This window comes from Equus przewalskii, chromosome 14 (assembly GCF_037783145.1).
Source record: "Equus przewalskii isolate Varuska chromosome 14, EquPr2, whole genome shotgun sequence".
NCBI classification, from domain to species: domain Eukaryota; kingdom Metazoa; phylum Chordata; class Mammalia; order Perissodactyla; family Equidae; genus Equus; species Equus przewalskii.
In genome coordinates, this window is record NC_091844.1 from 45,744,318 (window position 1) to 45,762,224 (window position 17,907).

General features: G+C 37.0%; 1 protein-coding gene across 2 annotated transcripts in view; it reads left to right on the plus strand.

Annotated features, from left to right (window-relative positions):
• PSME4 (proteasome activator subunit 4) overlaps positions 1-15,162 on the plus strand; it is an 84,699-nt gene extending 69,537 nt beyond the window's left edge. For both annotated transcript variants that reach the window (XM_008531599.2, XM_070573889.1), the window contains 9 exons: positions 126-257; positions 615-823; positions 2,860-2,945; positions 6,033-6,161; positions 7,081-7,236; positions 10,593-10,755; positions 12,133-12,266; positions 12,971-13,109; positions 13,657-15,162. In XM_008531599.2, the coding sequence (XP_008529821.1) occupies positions 126-257; positions 615-823; positions 2,860-2,945; positions 6,033-6,161; positions 7,081-7,236; positions 10,593-10,755; positions 12,133-12,266; positions 12,971-13,105 (1,144 nt within the window). In that variant the 3' untranslated portion in view covers positions 13,106-13,109; positions 13,657-15,162. The remainder of the gene's footprint in view (positions 1-125; positions 258-614; positions 824-2,859; positions 2,946-6,032; positions 6,162-7,080; positions 7,237-10,592; positions 10,756-12,132; positions 12,267-12,970; positions 13,110-13,656) is intronic.
• The last annotated feature ends 2,745 nt before the right edge of the window (positions 15,163-17,907 follow it).

Below are 17,907 nucleotides of genomic sequence, written 5' to 3' on the forward strand. Positions count from 1 at the left end.
TTTATTATTTATTAGGTGAGAAAATGAAGCAATTTTAAGTGGAATACAGACATCGTTAATCTATCTTGTCAATACGTAAAGGCAGAGGGGGGCTCTCACACAACTGTGCTGTGCTTTAATTTTAGTCGACTCTATGTGCTGCAAGGTGGCCTTGCCCAGCAAGAGTGGAGAGTGCCTGAGCTATTGCACAGACTACTGAAGTACTTGGAACCCAAACTCACCCAGGTTTACAAAAATGTCAGGGAAAGAATAGGGAGGTAGGTATAACTTTCTCCGTGGTATACCTCTTGGATTCTTTTTATTAAATTAAATATATACTGGTTGTGTTACTGTTGAGTTTCATGGTGCCCTCCTCTTCAAATTTTGTTTTATCTTGTGTTGTGAGACACTAGAAAAGAGGCTCCGAATGTAAAATAGGACAGCAGTGTGCTCACAAGCCAGAGGTGAGCAGTCACACAGCCTGGTTTTTAATACCTCAGAATTACTGGCACAGGGGCAAGAGACTCTCCAGGAATTGTCTTGGGAAAATTTACTTTGGTGGGGTCGTAACTTTTGAACTTTAGTTTTATTGATAATGTGGCATCTCTTCTTACGGTACATATTTTATTTTACAGTGTCCTGACCTACATATTCATGATAGATGTTTCTTTGCCAAACACCGCGCCAACAGCATCCCCTCGTGTCCCTGAGTTTACTGCTAGAATTCTAGAGAAATTGAAACCCCTCATGGATGTGGATGAAGAAATTCAGAACCATGTTATGGAAGAAAATGGAATTGGTGAAGAAGATGAACGAACTCAGGGCATTAAACTCTTAAAAACTAGTGAGTAGCTAAAATTAGTAGAAACTCACTTCAAAACAGACGTATATTTACATAGTCTGGCTGGCTTTTTTCTCCTATGTTTTTTAGTATGGTAAAATGTACATAATATAAAACTTACAGTCCAGTGGCATCAAGTACATCCACGTTGGGCAACCATCACCATCATCTATCTTCACTACTCTTTTCTTCTTACAAAACTGAAACTCTATACCTATTACACAGTATCTCCTCGTTCTCCCTTTCTGCCAGCCTCTGGCAACCACATTCTACTTTCTGTCTCTATGAATTTGCCTATTTTAGGTACCTCGTGTAAGTGGTATCATACTATTTGTTCTTTTGTGAGTGGCCTGTTTCACTTTGCGTAGTGTTTTCAATGTTTATTTATTCATCTGTTGATGGACGTTTAGGTTGTTTACATTGTTTTGGCTGTTGTGAGTAATACGGCTATGAGCATTGGTGTAGAAGTATCTGTTTGAGTCCCTGCTTTTGGTTCTTTTGGTAATTGAAAGTGGAATTGCTAGACCATATGGTAATTCTGTGTTTAACTTTTTGAGGAGCCACCAGGCTATTTTCCACAGTGGCTGCGCCATTTTACATTCCAGCCAGCAGTGCTAAAGGCTTTCAGTTTTCCACATCCAAGCTCATGCTTGTTTTCTGTTTTTATGACTACAGCTATCCTAATGGGTGTGAAGAAGGTATCTCGTGGTTTTGATTTGCATTTCCCTGCTGATTAGTGGTTGAACATCTTTTCATTTGCTTATTTGCAATTTTTGTATCTTCTTTGGAGAAATATCTATTCAAGTCCTTTGCCTGTTTTTGAATTAGGCTGTTTTATTGTTGAGTTGTAGTTCTCTTATAATCTGGATATCAGTCTCCTCTTGATATATGATTTGCAAATATTTTCTCCCATTCCATGGGTTGTCTTTTTCTTCTCTTGATAGTGTCCTGTACTCAGAAGTTTTTAATTTTGATGAAGTCTAATTTATCTGTTTTTTCTTTTGTTGCCTTTGCTTTTGGTGTCATATCCAAGAAATCATTGCCAAATCCAGTGTTGTAAATTTTTCCCTTGTTTTTTTCCACGAGTTTTATAGTTTTGGTTCTTACTTTACGTTTTTAATCCACTCTGAGTTAATTTTTGTATATGGTGTAAGGTAGGGATCCAGCTTTGTTCTTTTGCTCATGGATATCCAGTTTCCCAGCAGCACTTGTTGAAAAGTCTACCATTTCTTTATTGAATAGTCTTGGCACTCTTGTTGAAGATTAATAGGCCATGTATGTGAGTGTTTATTTCTGGGCTCTCTAGTCTATTCTGTTGGTCTATATTCCTGTCATTACCACACTGTTTTGATTACTGTAGCTTTGTGGTGAGTTTTGAGATCTTGAAGTGTGAGTCCTCCAACTTTGTTCTTTTTCAAAACTGTTTGGTTATTGGAGGTGTCCTACTGTTTTTATATCTAAAAATTCTTCAAGGATTCTAAGAATAAGCAACTAACTTAGTCATCGTTTGTGCTGCTTCAGGATTATTGAAGCCTGTTTGTTCTTTTAAGATTTTATTTTTTTAAAGATTTTATTTTTCCTTCATCTCCCCAAAGCCCCCCAGTACATAGTTGTATATTTTAGTCCTGGGTCCTTTTAGTTGCAGCATGTGGGACGCCGCCTCAGCATGGCTTGATGAGTGGTGCTAGGTCCACGCCCAGGATCTGAGCCAGCGAAACCCTGGGCTCTAGGCCACAGAGCCAGCCCCTGAAGGCTAGTTTTACTTGTGCTTGGTGTCAGGTGTTTGGTAGACTGTTAATAATTTGCCAGTTCATTCTTTGAGAGTGGCTTCAGTACCCTAGATTGGGTGACAGCCTTTATTGTGGGTCCTGTCATGCCGCTGATAGGTATCTAATTTGTTTATGGAATAACATAGACGATCTCTTTCTTAACATTGAAGAGCAATCAGAGTGGCTTTCTGACACTAGCATTACATTATTCTACTTGATGGTTTCTAACTGGATAGCAAAGATTGATTCTGTGTGCTTGTTTCCGAATAGTACTGAAATGGCTGATGGCGAGTGCAGGAAGATCCTTCTCTACAGCAGTCAAAGAACAACTTCAGCTTCTGCCTTTGTTTTTTAAGGTAAGTTTATGGCTGAAATTAAGAATGCATCCTCTTCTGACCTTCAAAAGGAATCTATATTTATCATCTGATAGTTGATAGCTTTTCAGACTATGTATGATTTGGTTGGCTCTCTAAGAGGTACAAGAGTCACAGGAAAATCATGAGGCGATAGTGGTTTAATTTTTGTTGAAATAATCTTTTTTATGTTAGGTAAGGGTAGGATTTTGGCCGATACGTGAAAAGTGTACAGACAGAACATTGTTTTGTGGATAGCCAATTTCCATAGCCCAGTTTAAGAAAATACTGGTAGCCAAAAGAAAAGCCACAATGAAATTTTTGAATATTAGCTATTTCTTACTTTTTTATTCAGTGTATAATAAATCTGAAGATCAAAATGTTGAGTGTATTATGTTTATTTTCCAGTGTTAAATGGCACTGTAGTTGGTTCTAACAAATATCTGCAGGAGGTAACTTGTCCCTGGTAATCATATAATGACACTGAAGTTTCACTTGGTGAGAGGTGTAACCTGAGGAGGTTTTAATTACTCATCTTCTCAGAGGATGAAGCTAATAAAACTAAGGTCACAGAGTGATCTATTAGTTTCCAAAATTATAGTTTGCAGTCATGCTATGGTTGTCTGTAGTTGGAAAAACAGCGTAGTCTCATTGCACATTTGGAAGGCTTGGCGCAAAACCTCACCACTACGTGACGATTGTTCGTCAGTACAGTCGTTATCATTTAAGAAGGAAGGCCTGTATTGCTCATTAGCAGATGGCATGCTAAACTTTTGATTGGCTTCAGTATACCTTGTCTTTAGGAAATTTCACAAAGATAAAAACTACTGGTAATTTTCAAAGGATTTACCTCTAAATACTTTTAAGAGTGCTGAGTAGGGCCTGATACCCATGAATACCTCTGCGATCTTACAGGATATAAAGTAGACAGTAGCTGTCTGCGTATGGGTCCTTGTTATTTTGTAGGTCGTTGGTGTAGATAGGGTTTGTCTTTAGGGCAGTAGTGCTCAAACTTTTGTCCACTGCCACATGTGCCCCAGATACAGAACGTGATTGCATGTGTCCATAAATGGATAATGGACAATGAGTGGTGGGATAGCTGGAGTCCCACCCCTTTTCTTTCACTCAAAAAAAAAAAAAATTCAGAAAGCAAATATATGAGAGTGGAATTTGTAGAAGGATGATTTGAATTCACTTGAAATTTATGAACAACGTAAATCATTAAAAACTTCTACTGTTCAAGTTTCTGGTGACAGGCCTAACATTTCACCTAAATATACAAATACTGAGGTTGAGAGTCTGCTTTAGGCCACGATGGTGAATGGGGTCTGGAGTAGACAGGCACCACAGCACAGATGAACAAAGTTATTTTGCAGATAGATCAGATGTACAGAGTGAAGATAAAGAGAGGTGTCTGAAAGAAAGTTGTTGTTTGCTAAACTGTAGGAAGAGCACAGAAATACTTGGAGATGAGATCAGAAATTCTGTCTTGGACGTATCTGAGATGTTTATTAGATTTTAAATGAAGTATTATTTATTTATCCTATACCATAAAAAGCAATTTTATATCAATCCAAAAAAAGCCTTGAAATATGTATCAAAGTGAAGGTTTCATTCATTTTTGTATTCTAGTGTAAGAGTCTCCACATTGCTCAAGAGTGAGGGAAGAGGCTTTCCAACCAAGAATAGTTTACACAGCACTGCTTTTGGAGTAAATAGAGACCGAGTTTAAAATTCTGTCTGTGACAGATGCTGCTTTTTTTGTGACCTTGCACAAGCTACTGAACTTCAAAGACTGTCTCTTTGGGTGTAAAGTGTGGGATAATATCAACATCCCTCACAGAGTTGTAACAAGGGACAAATGAGATAAATGCCTGTAAAGCAGAGAGCACAGTGTAAATTATGCACCTTATTCTTTACGTTAGGAGTCTTGAACTGAATTTTAATTTGGACGGATCAAGAGCTGTAATGGTGTAGTGGTCAGGGAGAGAGGGGGGCATGTTTCGTCCTGAGTTTCAAACTTCGCTAAATGCTTATCAAAACTCAGCACTGTAGAATAATGGTTTTGTGTACATCAAACTTAGAGAAAAATATCCAGATATTGTCATAATTGGTATAAAATTACATGCTGTTGATGTCATTTCTTCAGAAAAATTATTTTTCTCAATAATTAGAGGAGAGGAAGACCCTGTAAAATATTCCTTCACTAACTAAATGGGCAGCATTTTCTACAAGTTAACACAGTTTAATGACGGCCCCCTCCCCCGCCCCCCCGCCGCCTTGTTAAAAGAAAAAAGAATTTAAAAGAGGGTGAAGGGAATTTATAGCTTCTTTTTTTAACGTTTTTTTAATAGACTCTCTTAGACTTGAGAGATATACCACCCAGATGCAGTGTGATCATTTTCTTGAACTAGATTCCAAAAAGCCAATTGTAATAACGCATGTATGAAATGATGGGGAAATTTGAACACTACTGAATATTTTTATTTTAACTGTGATGAATTTTTATGTATGCTGTCATGAAAAGTTTTTTTATAAGAGACTTTATCTTTTAGAGATACATAATAAAATATTTGTGGGTGAGGGGCCGGCCCCGTGGCCGATTGGTTAAAGTTCACGCGCTCCGCTGCAGGCGGCCCAGTGTTTTCGTTGGTTCGAATCCTGGGCACGGACATGGCACTGCTCATCAAACCACGCTGAGGTGGCATCCCACATGCCACGACTGGAGGGACCCACAACAAAGAATATACAACTATGTACTGGGGGGCTTTGGGGAGAAAAAGGAAAAAAATAAAATCTTTAAAAAAAAATTTATGGGTGAAATATGTCTAATATTTGCTTCAAATAATTTAATTGGGGAATGGGAGCCATGGGGAGCAAAAAAGGAAAGGATTATGAGTTTGTCACTATTGAAGAGGTGATTGATGCATGAGGATTCATTGTATTATTCTCTGGTTTTGTATATGTTTGAAATTTTCCAGACAAATTGTTAAAAGTAGAAAAGGTGATTTCTTTTGTGTACGGATGCCTTCGTACTTATTGACTGTTATTTTTCAATTTATGTCTTTGGTTTGTTTTATTGTTTTCCAGATTGCCCCGGTGGAAAATGACAATAGCTATGATGAACTGAAAAGAGATGCAAAGTTATGTTTATCACTGATGTCTCAGGGGTTGCTGTACCCTCATCAAGTGCCTTTGGTGCTTCAGGTGCTCAAACAAGTAAGAATGTATAAAAATATTTATATCTTTTGGTTAGAATTTTGGTTTATCATTCTAAGAATTTCACAAAGTCACCTGCAGGGCACACAATACCTGATACTGATTTTCAATTTGAATTTTCTTTTACTATGAGAGAAGATATATATTGACCAAAGAAACAGACCTAGATTCTGTGCCTGTCTCTGCCACCAACTTCTCTGACCTTGGGCAGGTCACTAACCCCCAAATTTTCTCTGTACACAAAAAGCTAATCATTGAAGCACCTTGGACACAGAGTGCTTATGAGGGGGGAGCATGGTCATTCCCTTTTAACATTTCCCCTTTATTTTATTTATTTCCTTGTCTATGGGTCGAAGGACCTAAGTGATTGTATATTTCCTGGCTGCGTTTTTAGTATACTGTGTGCCCAGCTTTATTCAGGTCATACTATATGTGTTATGTAATATAAAAATGGGCATGTTCCCATGGTTTTCAGATTTTTAAGTTTGATTATCACTTAAAAATATTTTTGAACAACCCAAAATGTTTTGGGGTTTTTTTTGGTAGTGGAATTTAGTAGTTCTCAATCTTGTTTGCTTTCAATACCCTACCTGCCACTATCAAAAGTAAAATAAAATAATGTGTAACCCTTCAAGGAGTTAGAGTCATTAATTATAAATAATTCCCTCTTTTAAAACTGACTTCTGTGTTCCTTTCCCTTACTGTCAACCATTCGTACATTCTGAATAACTAACTTTACCTGAAATAGCTTGTGCAACCTTTTATATAGAAGGAAATGTAAAACAAGCTTGCTCTAATTATACCTGTGAAAGTAGAGTGATATTAGAAGATTATGTTATTTGTGTGTAATTTTGCTGTCTGTCATCTCATGTTCTTGTCAGCACTGTTTTCATTGTTTCTACTTATGTCTTATTCACAGACAGCAAGGAGCAGTTCTTGGCATGCTAGATATACAGTACTGACCTACCTCCAGACCATGGTATTTTATAATCTCTTTATTTTCCTAAACAATGAGGACGCAGTTAAAGACATCAGGTGGCTGGTTATAAGTCTTTTGGAGGATGAACAGCTAGAGGTAAAATTTAAGTTATAACAAATCAAAATTTAATGAATTTAAAGAAAACCTCTTGCCTCCCCTTCGAAGAAGTATTCACACACTGATAAGATGTGTTTTATTAAAACATAAATTATTAAAAGTAATTTTAACATAGCCCTCTATGATTAGATTTGATACTCTAATCATGATTTCCTATAGTACAAATGGAAACAAACCTTGGGCATGTTCTTGATCTGGCCTCTCTTTGCAGTCAGGCAGATGATATTTGTGAACCAAAGTTTTCTTATCTATGAAATTGCATGTGAAAATACTCTATTTATCTTACTTTTTAAAGAATTAATAGGAATGTGCATGAAGGCAGTTTCAAGAGAATGAAAATCTACACATAGATGCTATTTATCCAGTAGCCTTAAGACAAGATTGTTGTTGTTTTTTTTAATTTTCCTTGGTAGAGAAATTAAAGGCAACTTTTTTGAGCTATATTAATATTTTGTACAAAAAGATAAATCTATTATTTCAGATAGCCTAATGTAAAAACAGCATGTTATAATAAATATGGAATAAGATACCACTTTCTAAATTTGCCTTAGGTAAAGAAAATGTAACTGAAATTTTTATTTTATTTTATGGACTTTATGAGTTTTCCATATAGTGGAGCACTCCCAGTAATTAGAGAATTTATTTGAGAGCACTGAAATTGATTGTGTCCATAGGAAACTGGGAATGGAAATTTCTCCTCCTCTCTAATGAGCCTATTCATTTTGTAATCTAGCTTTCTTGTGTCCAGATATTGTCCAGTCCCTAGGGTACTCACACAGTGGGAAGAACAACTCTGACAGGCCTCAGTTAAAATATTTACAGCTACCTATAAATTTTTTTTAACTAAAGGATTGAAAAGGAAAGATTGAAATCTTGAAAGTCAGCAGTTCCTAACTTTAAATGTTATAGCAGTTGCATTAAAATTTACTGTTTTCTGGACCTTGTTTTAGGACTGTTTTTGTGTGTCTTTGAGGATGAGCTAACATCCGTTGCCAATCCTCTTTTTTTCACTTGAGAAAGATTAGCCCTGAGCTAACATCTGTGCCAGTCTTCCTCTACTTTGTGTGTGGGATGCCTCCACAGCCTGGCTGCTGAGTGGAGTAGGTCCACACCCGGGATCCACACCCATGAACCTAGGCTGCCAAAGTGGAGCACATGGAGCTTGGCCACAGGGCCGGGCCCCCTTATCCATTTTTATAGATTATTTTATATTTTTTTCCCCTGTGGTAGGCTTAAACATAGCTGTTAATATAACCATAACCATGACATTTATTAAAACTACTGTATCATATTTTTAAAATGTGATACTGAATATTGGTAATAATTAGCTAAGCTACTCCTGATAATATTGAAAAAAACTTTGTAATAATCTAAATGAGAACTATTATAAGAAAACTTTTAGATTTAAAGAAAAATTTTTAGAAGTGATAAGAAAAAAACTGTGTTTATGGATAAAAAAGCTAAATACTACTCACCTTACAAAATTAATTATAGACATGTGCAGACCGACCCTTGGAACAAAATATCCCAGAAGTAGACTTTGCTATTGGGAAAGAGAATAATTCAGTTGGAAGTGTTCAGGCAATTTGTTAGCAGTTTGGAGAAAAAGAAAAATCAGTTAGAACATCTCACGCTGAAATATATTCCAGATGTAAAGAAATATACTCCCCCCTTTTTTTAATTAGAGAAAGTAGGACAAATGAATTTGGATATTTATATGAACTTCAAGCAGAGATGATTTTCTAAGGCTTTAAGTTAATAGATGCGACAAATCTGACTATATTAGAAACTCATCAATCTAAATTATCAAGCTTCACACTAGAAAAAACATTGTAGCGTAAGAAAAATCATCAAGGCCTTTGGAGTAGATAGTGATGGTGATATAACATATGTATAAAGACAGTATAAGCAATCAACAGTGGAAAGTCAAACCTCTCAATGATCAGAGAAATGCAAACTTAAAACAATGAGATGTTTTTCACCTACTCTTAATTTACTCTCTGCCCTCAAAAAAAAATTTGTAATGATGATACCCACTGTCGGTAAGGTACAACCAATACTCGACATTAATTTTGTGTCATAGTATGTTAGCCCTGTCTCTTTGAAAAGCAACTGATAGCCACAAAATTAACAATGAAATTATTCATACAATGACATTTAATAATCTAAATTCTTAGAATCTATTCTAAGAAAGTACATTGCAATATGGGAAAATCATATAAATTAAGAATATTTTGGGGCCTGGCCCCGTGGCCAAGTGGTTTAAGTTCGCGTGCTCCACTTCAGCAGCCCAGTTTCACCAGTTCAGATCCTGGCCGCCGACATGGCACCACTCATCAGGCCATGTTGAGGCGGCGTCCCACATGCCACAGCTAGAAGGACCTGCAACTAAAATATACAGCTATGTACTGGGGGGACTTGGGGAGAAAAAGCAGAAAAAAGGAAAATATTTTGTAGCATAGTAGTGAGAAATTGAAAGCATTCTCATCAGTAGTTGAATATAAAAATAAGTCGTGATATGAAAGGAAATAATACAACCAAAGAAGAAGTAGTAAAACACATTTAATATAATAGTGTAATGAAAGTAGCAAAAAAAAATGTTAAGTACCCCAACCTGTCACATTGAAAAATTAAAAAAAAAACTTTCTGAAGGAATAAATAGCAAAGCATTTGGTTTTTTTTTCAAATTATTATGGCCTATCCTTATGAATATTTAGCAGAAGTTTTTGTGATTTATGAGACATCTTTCTATTGCTTTTTTCCGTCTTCCCAAAACTTGAGTTTCCATTTGAATTTAAAATGGACGGGTATACACTCTTCATTTAGTACTTCTGTAAACTGTGTTTATAGACTGACAAGAGCCTGTGAAATTTATAAGAGGTAAGCTGGATATGAATGTCTACAATATATGCCATTTGTAGAAATTGGTTCTCCACTGTATCTTTATTACCAACAGAAACAACAGCAGCAGTAGTTTTAAGAGATGTAGAGACTAGGAAAAATTTATTTTAATTTCAGGCTCTGGCACCACTTTTACAGTTACAACCCTTATAAGCAGAATTGTCAGTCAGTGGGACAATAATTTATTTATGGAAAAATTTAATTTCATACAAAGAGTTAAGCATTTACTTTCTGTAACCCTAATATAGTGGCTTCCATCCCTTTTCAGGCCACAGACCCTTTGATAAGCTGATGAAATCTCTAGTAAGAAATTGCAGAAGTGCATTTACACAATTGGCATACAGATGTCAGAGGTCCTACCCCAGATCCATCCCACTCTCCCAGCCGCCATCCTTCCACCAGGCTTTATCTAAGAGAGATGATTTTCTCTACAGGTTCGAGAAATGGCTGCTACCACCCTAAGCGGGCTATTACAGTGTAACTTCCTTACCATGGACAGTCCTATGCAGATTCATTTTGAGCAACTTTGCAAAACAAAACTACCGAAGAAAAGAAAGCGAGACCCTGGTTCCGTAGGAGATACAATTCCTTCTGCAGGTAACAGTGCTGGTAGAAAACACTTGTATCCTTTTGGGAGTTAACCAGGCTTACTCAGCAAAGACTTGTATGTGCCTGGGTCTATGCTAGGTACCGGGAATAGTTGTCCCTGCACAAAGAGAAGGCAAGACCTGGAATATAAAAGCTAGAATTGAGATAGATGCAAGGGACCTGTACCCTGCTGCATACAACTGTTACAATGAATGAAGTCTGCACCTACTCCCTTGAAAGCGCTCTATAAAGAGAGCTATCCAGAATTATTTTGGAGGGTCTGAAATATTTCCTTTTAGAATTTATAAACTTATGTGTAGATGTGCTAAGAGAAAAAACTAAATAAAACAAGCCTTGCTTTTTTTGGAGAGGCGATTATTCAGTACTTCACTAGGCCTTTGGTGAGAGGGTGAGAAGAGCCTTACTCTACAGGAGCTTCCAGTGTAAATGAGCATAAAGATAACAGAAGAATAAGATCTGATCACTATGTTATGTTTAAAGAGAAATTTAAATGTGATTGCAAAGAAACATCTGATCTTGCCAATGCTAACTACAGTCACAAGAATATTAGAAAATATGTGGAAAGATCATTAGTAAGTAGGAAGCTTATTGAATTTACAGGAAGTTTGGAATATGAAACTCTTAAGTGCTGATTATAGTCGAGTCTTGATTATATATATAGTTATCTAATAGCAATTTCTAGTAAAATATCAATGTATGTTCTAGTTTCTTTGCTTGAGAACTGTATTTTTTAATAATTAAGTACCAAAGTAGTTTTAGGTCTTCATTATACCAAATGGCATTGTTTACAATTCTGACTACCCCAAATTCCCTTATTCTTCAACTCCTTATCCGCCATGTTTCATGTATACACATATAATACACTTACAAACACATACACACATTCTATCACTAAAGAGAGAATAGAGACCCGTAGAATATAGACGCATTGCAGTTCTGTTTTGAGAAGTAGAGACATTCCTCGTACATGGCGTGTTTACCTAAGGAACTGATGCATTCTGTGGGGGGTAGTCACATCCAGAATAGTGGGGTCTGATTTTGATTGGAGATTGTTTTAGGATCAGGGATTACACTTTTGCCTGTGGTATGAATTGATCAAAAACGGCATTACTATGTTAGTTTTAGCAAATATACAACACATTTCTGACCTAGAAATAATTATGCTGTCATTGAGGGACAGCTATAGGGTATCTTTAGTGCAGCCCCAAAATCATGTTTTCGATTTGTGTGCATACAGATTCGTTTCAAATGCAGAAATTCACACATTGAAAACAACTAGCATAATCGAAAGCTAATCTATTTCACTGTAACACGTGCAATAGAGTCCTGTAAGTATTTCCATGTATATTTCTGTTTTCTTTGCAGAGTTGGTCAAGCGCCATGCTGGAGTGCTAGGACTTGGTGCATGTGTTCTTTCTAGTCCTTACGATGTTCCCACCTGGATGCCCCAGCTCCTTATGAATCTCAGTGCACATCTGAATGATCCTCAGCCTATTGAGGTAAAATTCTTCCTTGTTAGCTTCTTTCTACACATGTTCTCAGTGATGTTTTGTAAGAAACCATTTATACTAATAATTTCCTATATACTCAGGACTTTCTGCTTTGGTAAAGCTACTACTTCTGCCTCTGCCAGGGCCACGTCTACTAATCGGTGATTATTAAAATCTAGCAGAGACCTTGCTCTCATGTATATTTGAGATTTTTTGGTAGCGGGAAATTATAGCTTCTGTCCTTCCCAGTCCAGTGGAAGTAAAGTATTGTCATTGTTTTCAGGAGAGTTAAGTCCTTATCCTTCTGTTTTACTAGCATTTTATGTCTAGCCGGTGTCTAACTGGGAGCTAATATTAAATAGGAAATTATGATGGTATTATTTAGTGAACACCCATGTTCCTAAATTAAACAACTCAGAAGACCAACGACTTTGTCCTTTTCCCTTTGGTAAAATAGATGTGAGTGTATACTGAAACTGGTTTAATAATGTGGTGTAAGTTTCAGTAGCTTGTCCTAAAGTACAGCTAGTAATTCTAGAGAAGTGAGCTGGGTGGCTTTGCCAAATGAGATTGGCTTGTTGGTATTGTAGCACTCGGTGAAGCGTGAGATCTGAACTCTTGAGTGATTGTTACTTAGCCTCAGTTATCCTAAATATAACCCTAGTTGTTGAGAGAGGTTAAAATAGAATGTCTGTGGGTTGCTTATTCTACAGATGACTGTAAAAAAGACCTTATCCAATTTCCGAAGGACTCACCATGACAACTGGCAAGAACACAAACAGCAGTTCACTGATGACCAGCTGCTTGTTCTCACTGATCTCCTTGTGTCACCATGCTATTATGCATAGAAGGGTAAGTCAGCAAGGTGCTGAGTTTAAGGAAGTCTGACATCCTCAGGCAAATGTCATTGGTTTGATGACTGAGAAGTAGATGTTCCCAATTTTTTTCTTTTTCTGACGTTCTTAGATGTCATTGTTTAAAGATTTTTTTTTTTTAAACATAACTTTTGCTATGGCCAATGGAAGTAAGTTCCCAGAGAATTTTTCCTTCTCTGCTTCAAGTATTAAGCAGAGAATTGATGTGACTGCTTTTGGACCTTTATAAATGAGTAGGCTTAGTAGCCTAGGAATGGTTAGATAAAAGGAAAGAAATCTTATTCTTAGTTCCTTCTGAGTGTGGTCTAGGCATTTTAAGTTGCCCTCAGCACTCTAGGTTCTATACAGTTGTGAGAACATTTCATCTGGATGCTTAAGTATTTATTATCCATTCTGTATTCAAGAGGGAGGACCCAGAGGCTTTCTATTGGGATAGGAAGAATAAAGAAAATTTCATTTAGGGGGCTTAATTTAGAGTTGGATGTCCTGTTGTCTAACTGAAATTTTTTTCCTCCTTGATACAGATGAGTAGTCCTCACTTCAAGCTCTTTTCATCAAAAATTCCAGATCCTCAGGTACCATCTGTGGTGGCTCTCTGCAGGTTTTAAAACTCTGCCTCTGTTGAGCTCTCATCATTTTGGTGGTTTCTGTATTTGGTCTCATTAGTCTGCATTCCACAGGTTCTCAGCTGCCATTTGATTTCCTAACTTGTCTCAAGTGTTTCCAGAATATTGATCACTTTTTCTTTGAGGCATCTGACAAAGCCATAATGTCTCAGACTAGAAATAATTACCCACTATGATCATGGCATCCAAGACCAGACAGAGTGGAAACTCGCTAAAAAACAGTTTACTTGGAATGGAGAGTTCCCATCTGTAATACAGGTCCTGTCATTTCATTCATCTCAAATTATTTTGAATTCTTTCCAAATGGCTGTTGGGTTTTGATGATAGTAGGGCTGTGGGCCATAAATCTGAAGCCTTGAGAGCCTTGGGTCTGGAGAGCCATGAAGAGGGAAGGAAAAGAGGGCAAGTCTTGAACCTAACCAAGGACTTGATGGATTGCTCGACCAAGACACAGAAGCGAATCTGTGTCCCTGTGCTTCCCACAGACTGGAGTTTTTGGTGCTGAATAGAAGAGCAGTTGCTGAAAAACTAGGGGTTTGGTGAATAAATTTTTGATTGTTGTGTGTGTATACAGTGTGTGATTTTGAAAATAAACAGCAACAACAATAAAAACCCTGACTGGTTGATTTTTACCTGAATTCTTTACAAACGTTGTTTGGCCCCCTTTGAAAACTGTTACACTTCACCTAATGGAAGACTGCTGTGCTTGTGAAAAATCTGTAACCTTTTTTTTTCTTTTTATTTTCTTCTCTTTTTTTTGCCTGCAGAATCGTTGAGAGACTAAGAAGTCCTGATATTTAATTGACTTGTTTAATAAATGTTATATAGATGGAAAGACTGTATAAATTGTAGAGATAGCCTTGGCAAGACTTTGTACAGATGCAAGCTTTTACACACCATTGTGTAATTAACTTGTAAAGATTCACAGGTAGCTCTTTATTATAGTGATTTTTGGCTTTTGTACCAATTCAATGCCATTTTTTGTGTTTTTAAATTATTTTCTTTTATCTTTTCATGTTACAAAAGCTGAGGCATGGGGGTTTTATTTGAGTTCATTTATCATTAGAAGGTCTCAATTTTTATGTAACTCTCATGTGAGCATCTCTAATGATGCAGATGCCACATGTTTGCCTATGACAAGTTGATAGAATGCAAGGTATCTTCTAGATTAAAGTAATTCACAGGTCGGTGAATGTCATCTTGCAGCACACCCCGTACAGTCTTCCTTAAAGGAACACTACAGTATATTTTTTAGTATCTATTTGCTGAATGACTCGATGCAGAGGTCCTGGTACAGTATTTAAGTGTCAGCATACACAGGCGTAATCCCTGTATAGAGTAGTGCCAAACCTATTATTTCAATTGTGTAACTAGTTTAAAACCGAATAAATGAATTGTTTTTAACACCCGGCTTTTGTCTTCATTAAGAGGAAAAGACAGTTCTGTAGGCAATGGATTCCTTTTGCATCCACTGATCTGGACCTGTAAATTCATACTGCCTGACCAAAGGGAATTATCTAGATCAAAGCTGTCCAGTACAGTAGCCAATAGCCACGTGTGACTATTTACACTTAAATTAAAAATTCATATCCTCAGTCTCACTGGCCACATTTCAAGTTTCCATCAGTTACTTGTGGCTGGTGGTTTACCCTATTGAGTAGCACAGATGAATAATTTCGTCATCACACCGAGTTGTTTTGGACAGCACTGATACAGATTATTGATTCTCAAATTGATGTGCCCAAGAATCACATGGGGATTTTGTTAAAATGTGATTTTTAACTCATGCTCTCAGTTTGTAATATCGATCCCTGGTCCTGAGACCACACTTTGAGTAGCGAGGCTTTACATTATATTGACCACAAGCAGCTTTTTCTAACTAGGTTGTATGGAATTATGCCTTAGCAAGTTCCTAAAGTGGGAACTTTAAAAAATGTGAGATACTGGGTACCCACTGTGTTCCTCAATCAGAATCTCTCTGGTTGGGGCTCAGGCATTGTTTAAAAGCTTCACAGTGCTTCAGTCGTGCAGCCAAGATTGAGAACGCTGGTGAAGACTCCTAAGGCCCAGTCTAGACCTAAAAACAGGGTACCTTAATCTGTGTCTCCAACATGTTCCCCATGTGATTGTGGCAGCAGGTTTAGAAGTTGCTTACTACCTTGATACCCCAAACTGGTTATACTGTGAATTATTTAATTCCTTAAATCTTCTACCAGTGGCCTCAAGAATGAAAGTAAGGAGGGAGAGAAAAGGGGTTGGATGGCTACTGTTGTCTGAGATAGTTCTTAGATCTATGTTGCATTAAAAAGAATGGAGCAGGAACAGTGTGAGGGAGGCAGTAAAAATTTGGGGGTGGAGGGTGAAAGCAGGTCAATGTTTAGAAGTCCCTGCTGATTTCAGGGCATAGAGCAGAGTCAAGGTAGGTTTCTAGGTGGGAGAGGGGTGAGTGGTGAAAAGTGAGGGGAAGAGAAAGCCTGTATCATCTTTGAGGTTGTAAGAGCTAATAAATGATCTTTAGTTTCTGAACGAATCCTTTAAAAAACAAAGACTTTGCAAATAGCATTTCAAAATGTAGGAGGAAAGTTTACCCACCTGTTTTCTTAAAAGTGTTTGACCGAATGCTTTGGTGCAAAAAAAAAAATTAGGTGATTAGTAGTGTGGACAGAAAGGACCAGTGAGGAATTTTGTTCTGCTGAAAAAAATTAACTTTTTCTACATAGTTTTCATAGTTATTTTTGTGGACAAAGAACATTTGTCTTGTTCATATAATTGAGGTGTCTCCCATTGTTGAACATGGAAGTTTTCAGTTTACTACAAATTACACTGCAATGGACATTTTCATATCTTTATGATTAAAACTTTTCTTCAAGTATTTCCTTACGATAAATTTCCAAGTAGTGAGATTTTTAGGTCACGAATCTAAACATTTTAATGGCTCTAATATGTTGTTTTCCTGAAAGTGCACACAGCAGTTTGCATTGCCAGTGAGACTGTGTATTAGGATGCTGGTGTCCCTGCAAATTGATAACCTGTTCATATTTTAACATTTATAGTCAGCCCTGCTTGTTTATTTGCAGATTTTCCATTTTTTGAGTACTAAGCCAATGTTCTTTCCAATTTGACTTTGCCGGCACATTTTGTAGACATAATTCTAGTAGCCTTAGCCTTGCTGATAGTACTAACTAGTTCTGGAACTTTGGTAGTTCCTGATTTCCTGATTTTTGTTTTGGTTTGGGGTTTTTTCAGTATGGGGTAATTTTCTCCCCTAAGTGTAACTCTAATGGCAGCATTCCAGCCCAAACCTATTGTAATCTCCTGTCATATGGCCAAATGCCTGGAAATGATCTGCAATTATTTATGCAGTAGCTAATTCTAGTTCATATGGAGAGGAATATCAGGGGTTCGTTTCTACTTTAAATGCTAACTCTGAAAACTGAAGGAGCCTTCTTTTTCTAAGTTGATTCTTTCTAGGGCGAAGGTCACCATTACTGACAACATAGATTAGAACTGCTACATTGCAAGTGGGTGGGGAGTGGAACATTATGAGGGAATTGGAAAATTTTCTTGAAGTTATTTCTAAACAGGATTCTGATAGCATAGTCTACTTCTGGACTGAATGTTACTTCATAAATTATCCAGCCCTTGTCTTTCTCTTGATGAAAGCGGTGGGAACTGGGAAAGATAAGTTATACGCATAAATCAAATTCTTTGGTACTTGTTGGTACCAAACTGTTCTTTTTAGACAGATAAAACTATTAGCCGACATGGAGATTTCAGTAGCAATATTCCAAGTATTTTGCTTGAATGGAATTTTCTGGTTTTCTGGCACCAGGGTGAAGAAAAGAGCATTCAAATAGCATTCTCTTTCTAAAGAGTACCCCCAAAAAGGTTAGAAAAGTAGTAAGATCCTAATTACCCAGGTTGGGACACTGAAGGAATACGAGTTTATCTGGCTTTATTTTGTACCCAGAACAGCAAACACTTTAGGAATGTTACTTCATGGCTCTGAAACTAAAATTAAACGCACTTTATGAATTCATTATTTTGGACGTGTGGACTTTAGAAGATCGAAGGTGGTAGTTTTTGGCTTGGTGTTGTTGCTTACTAGAATTAGCCTAGCTTGCATACATAGCACCATTGCTTTTCAAG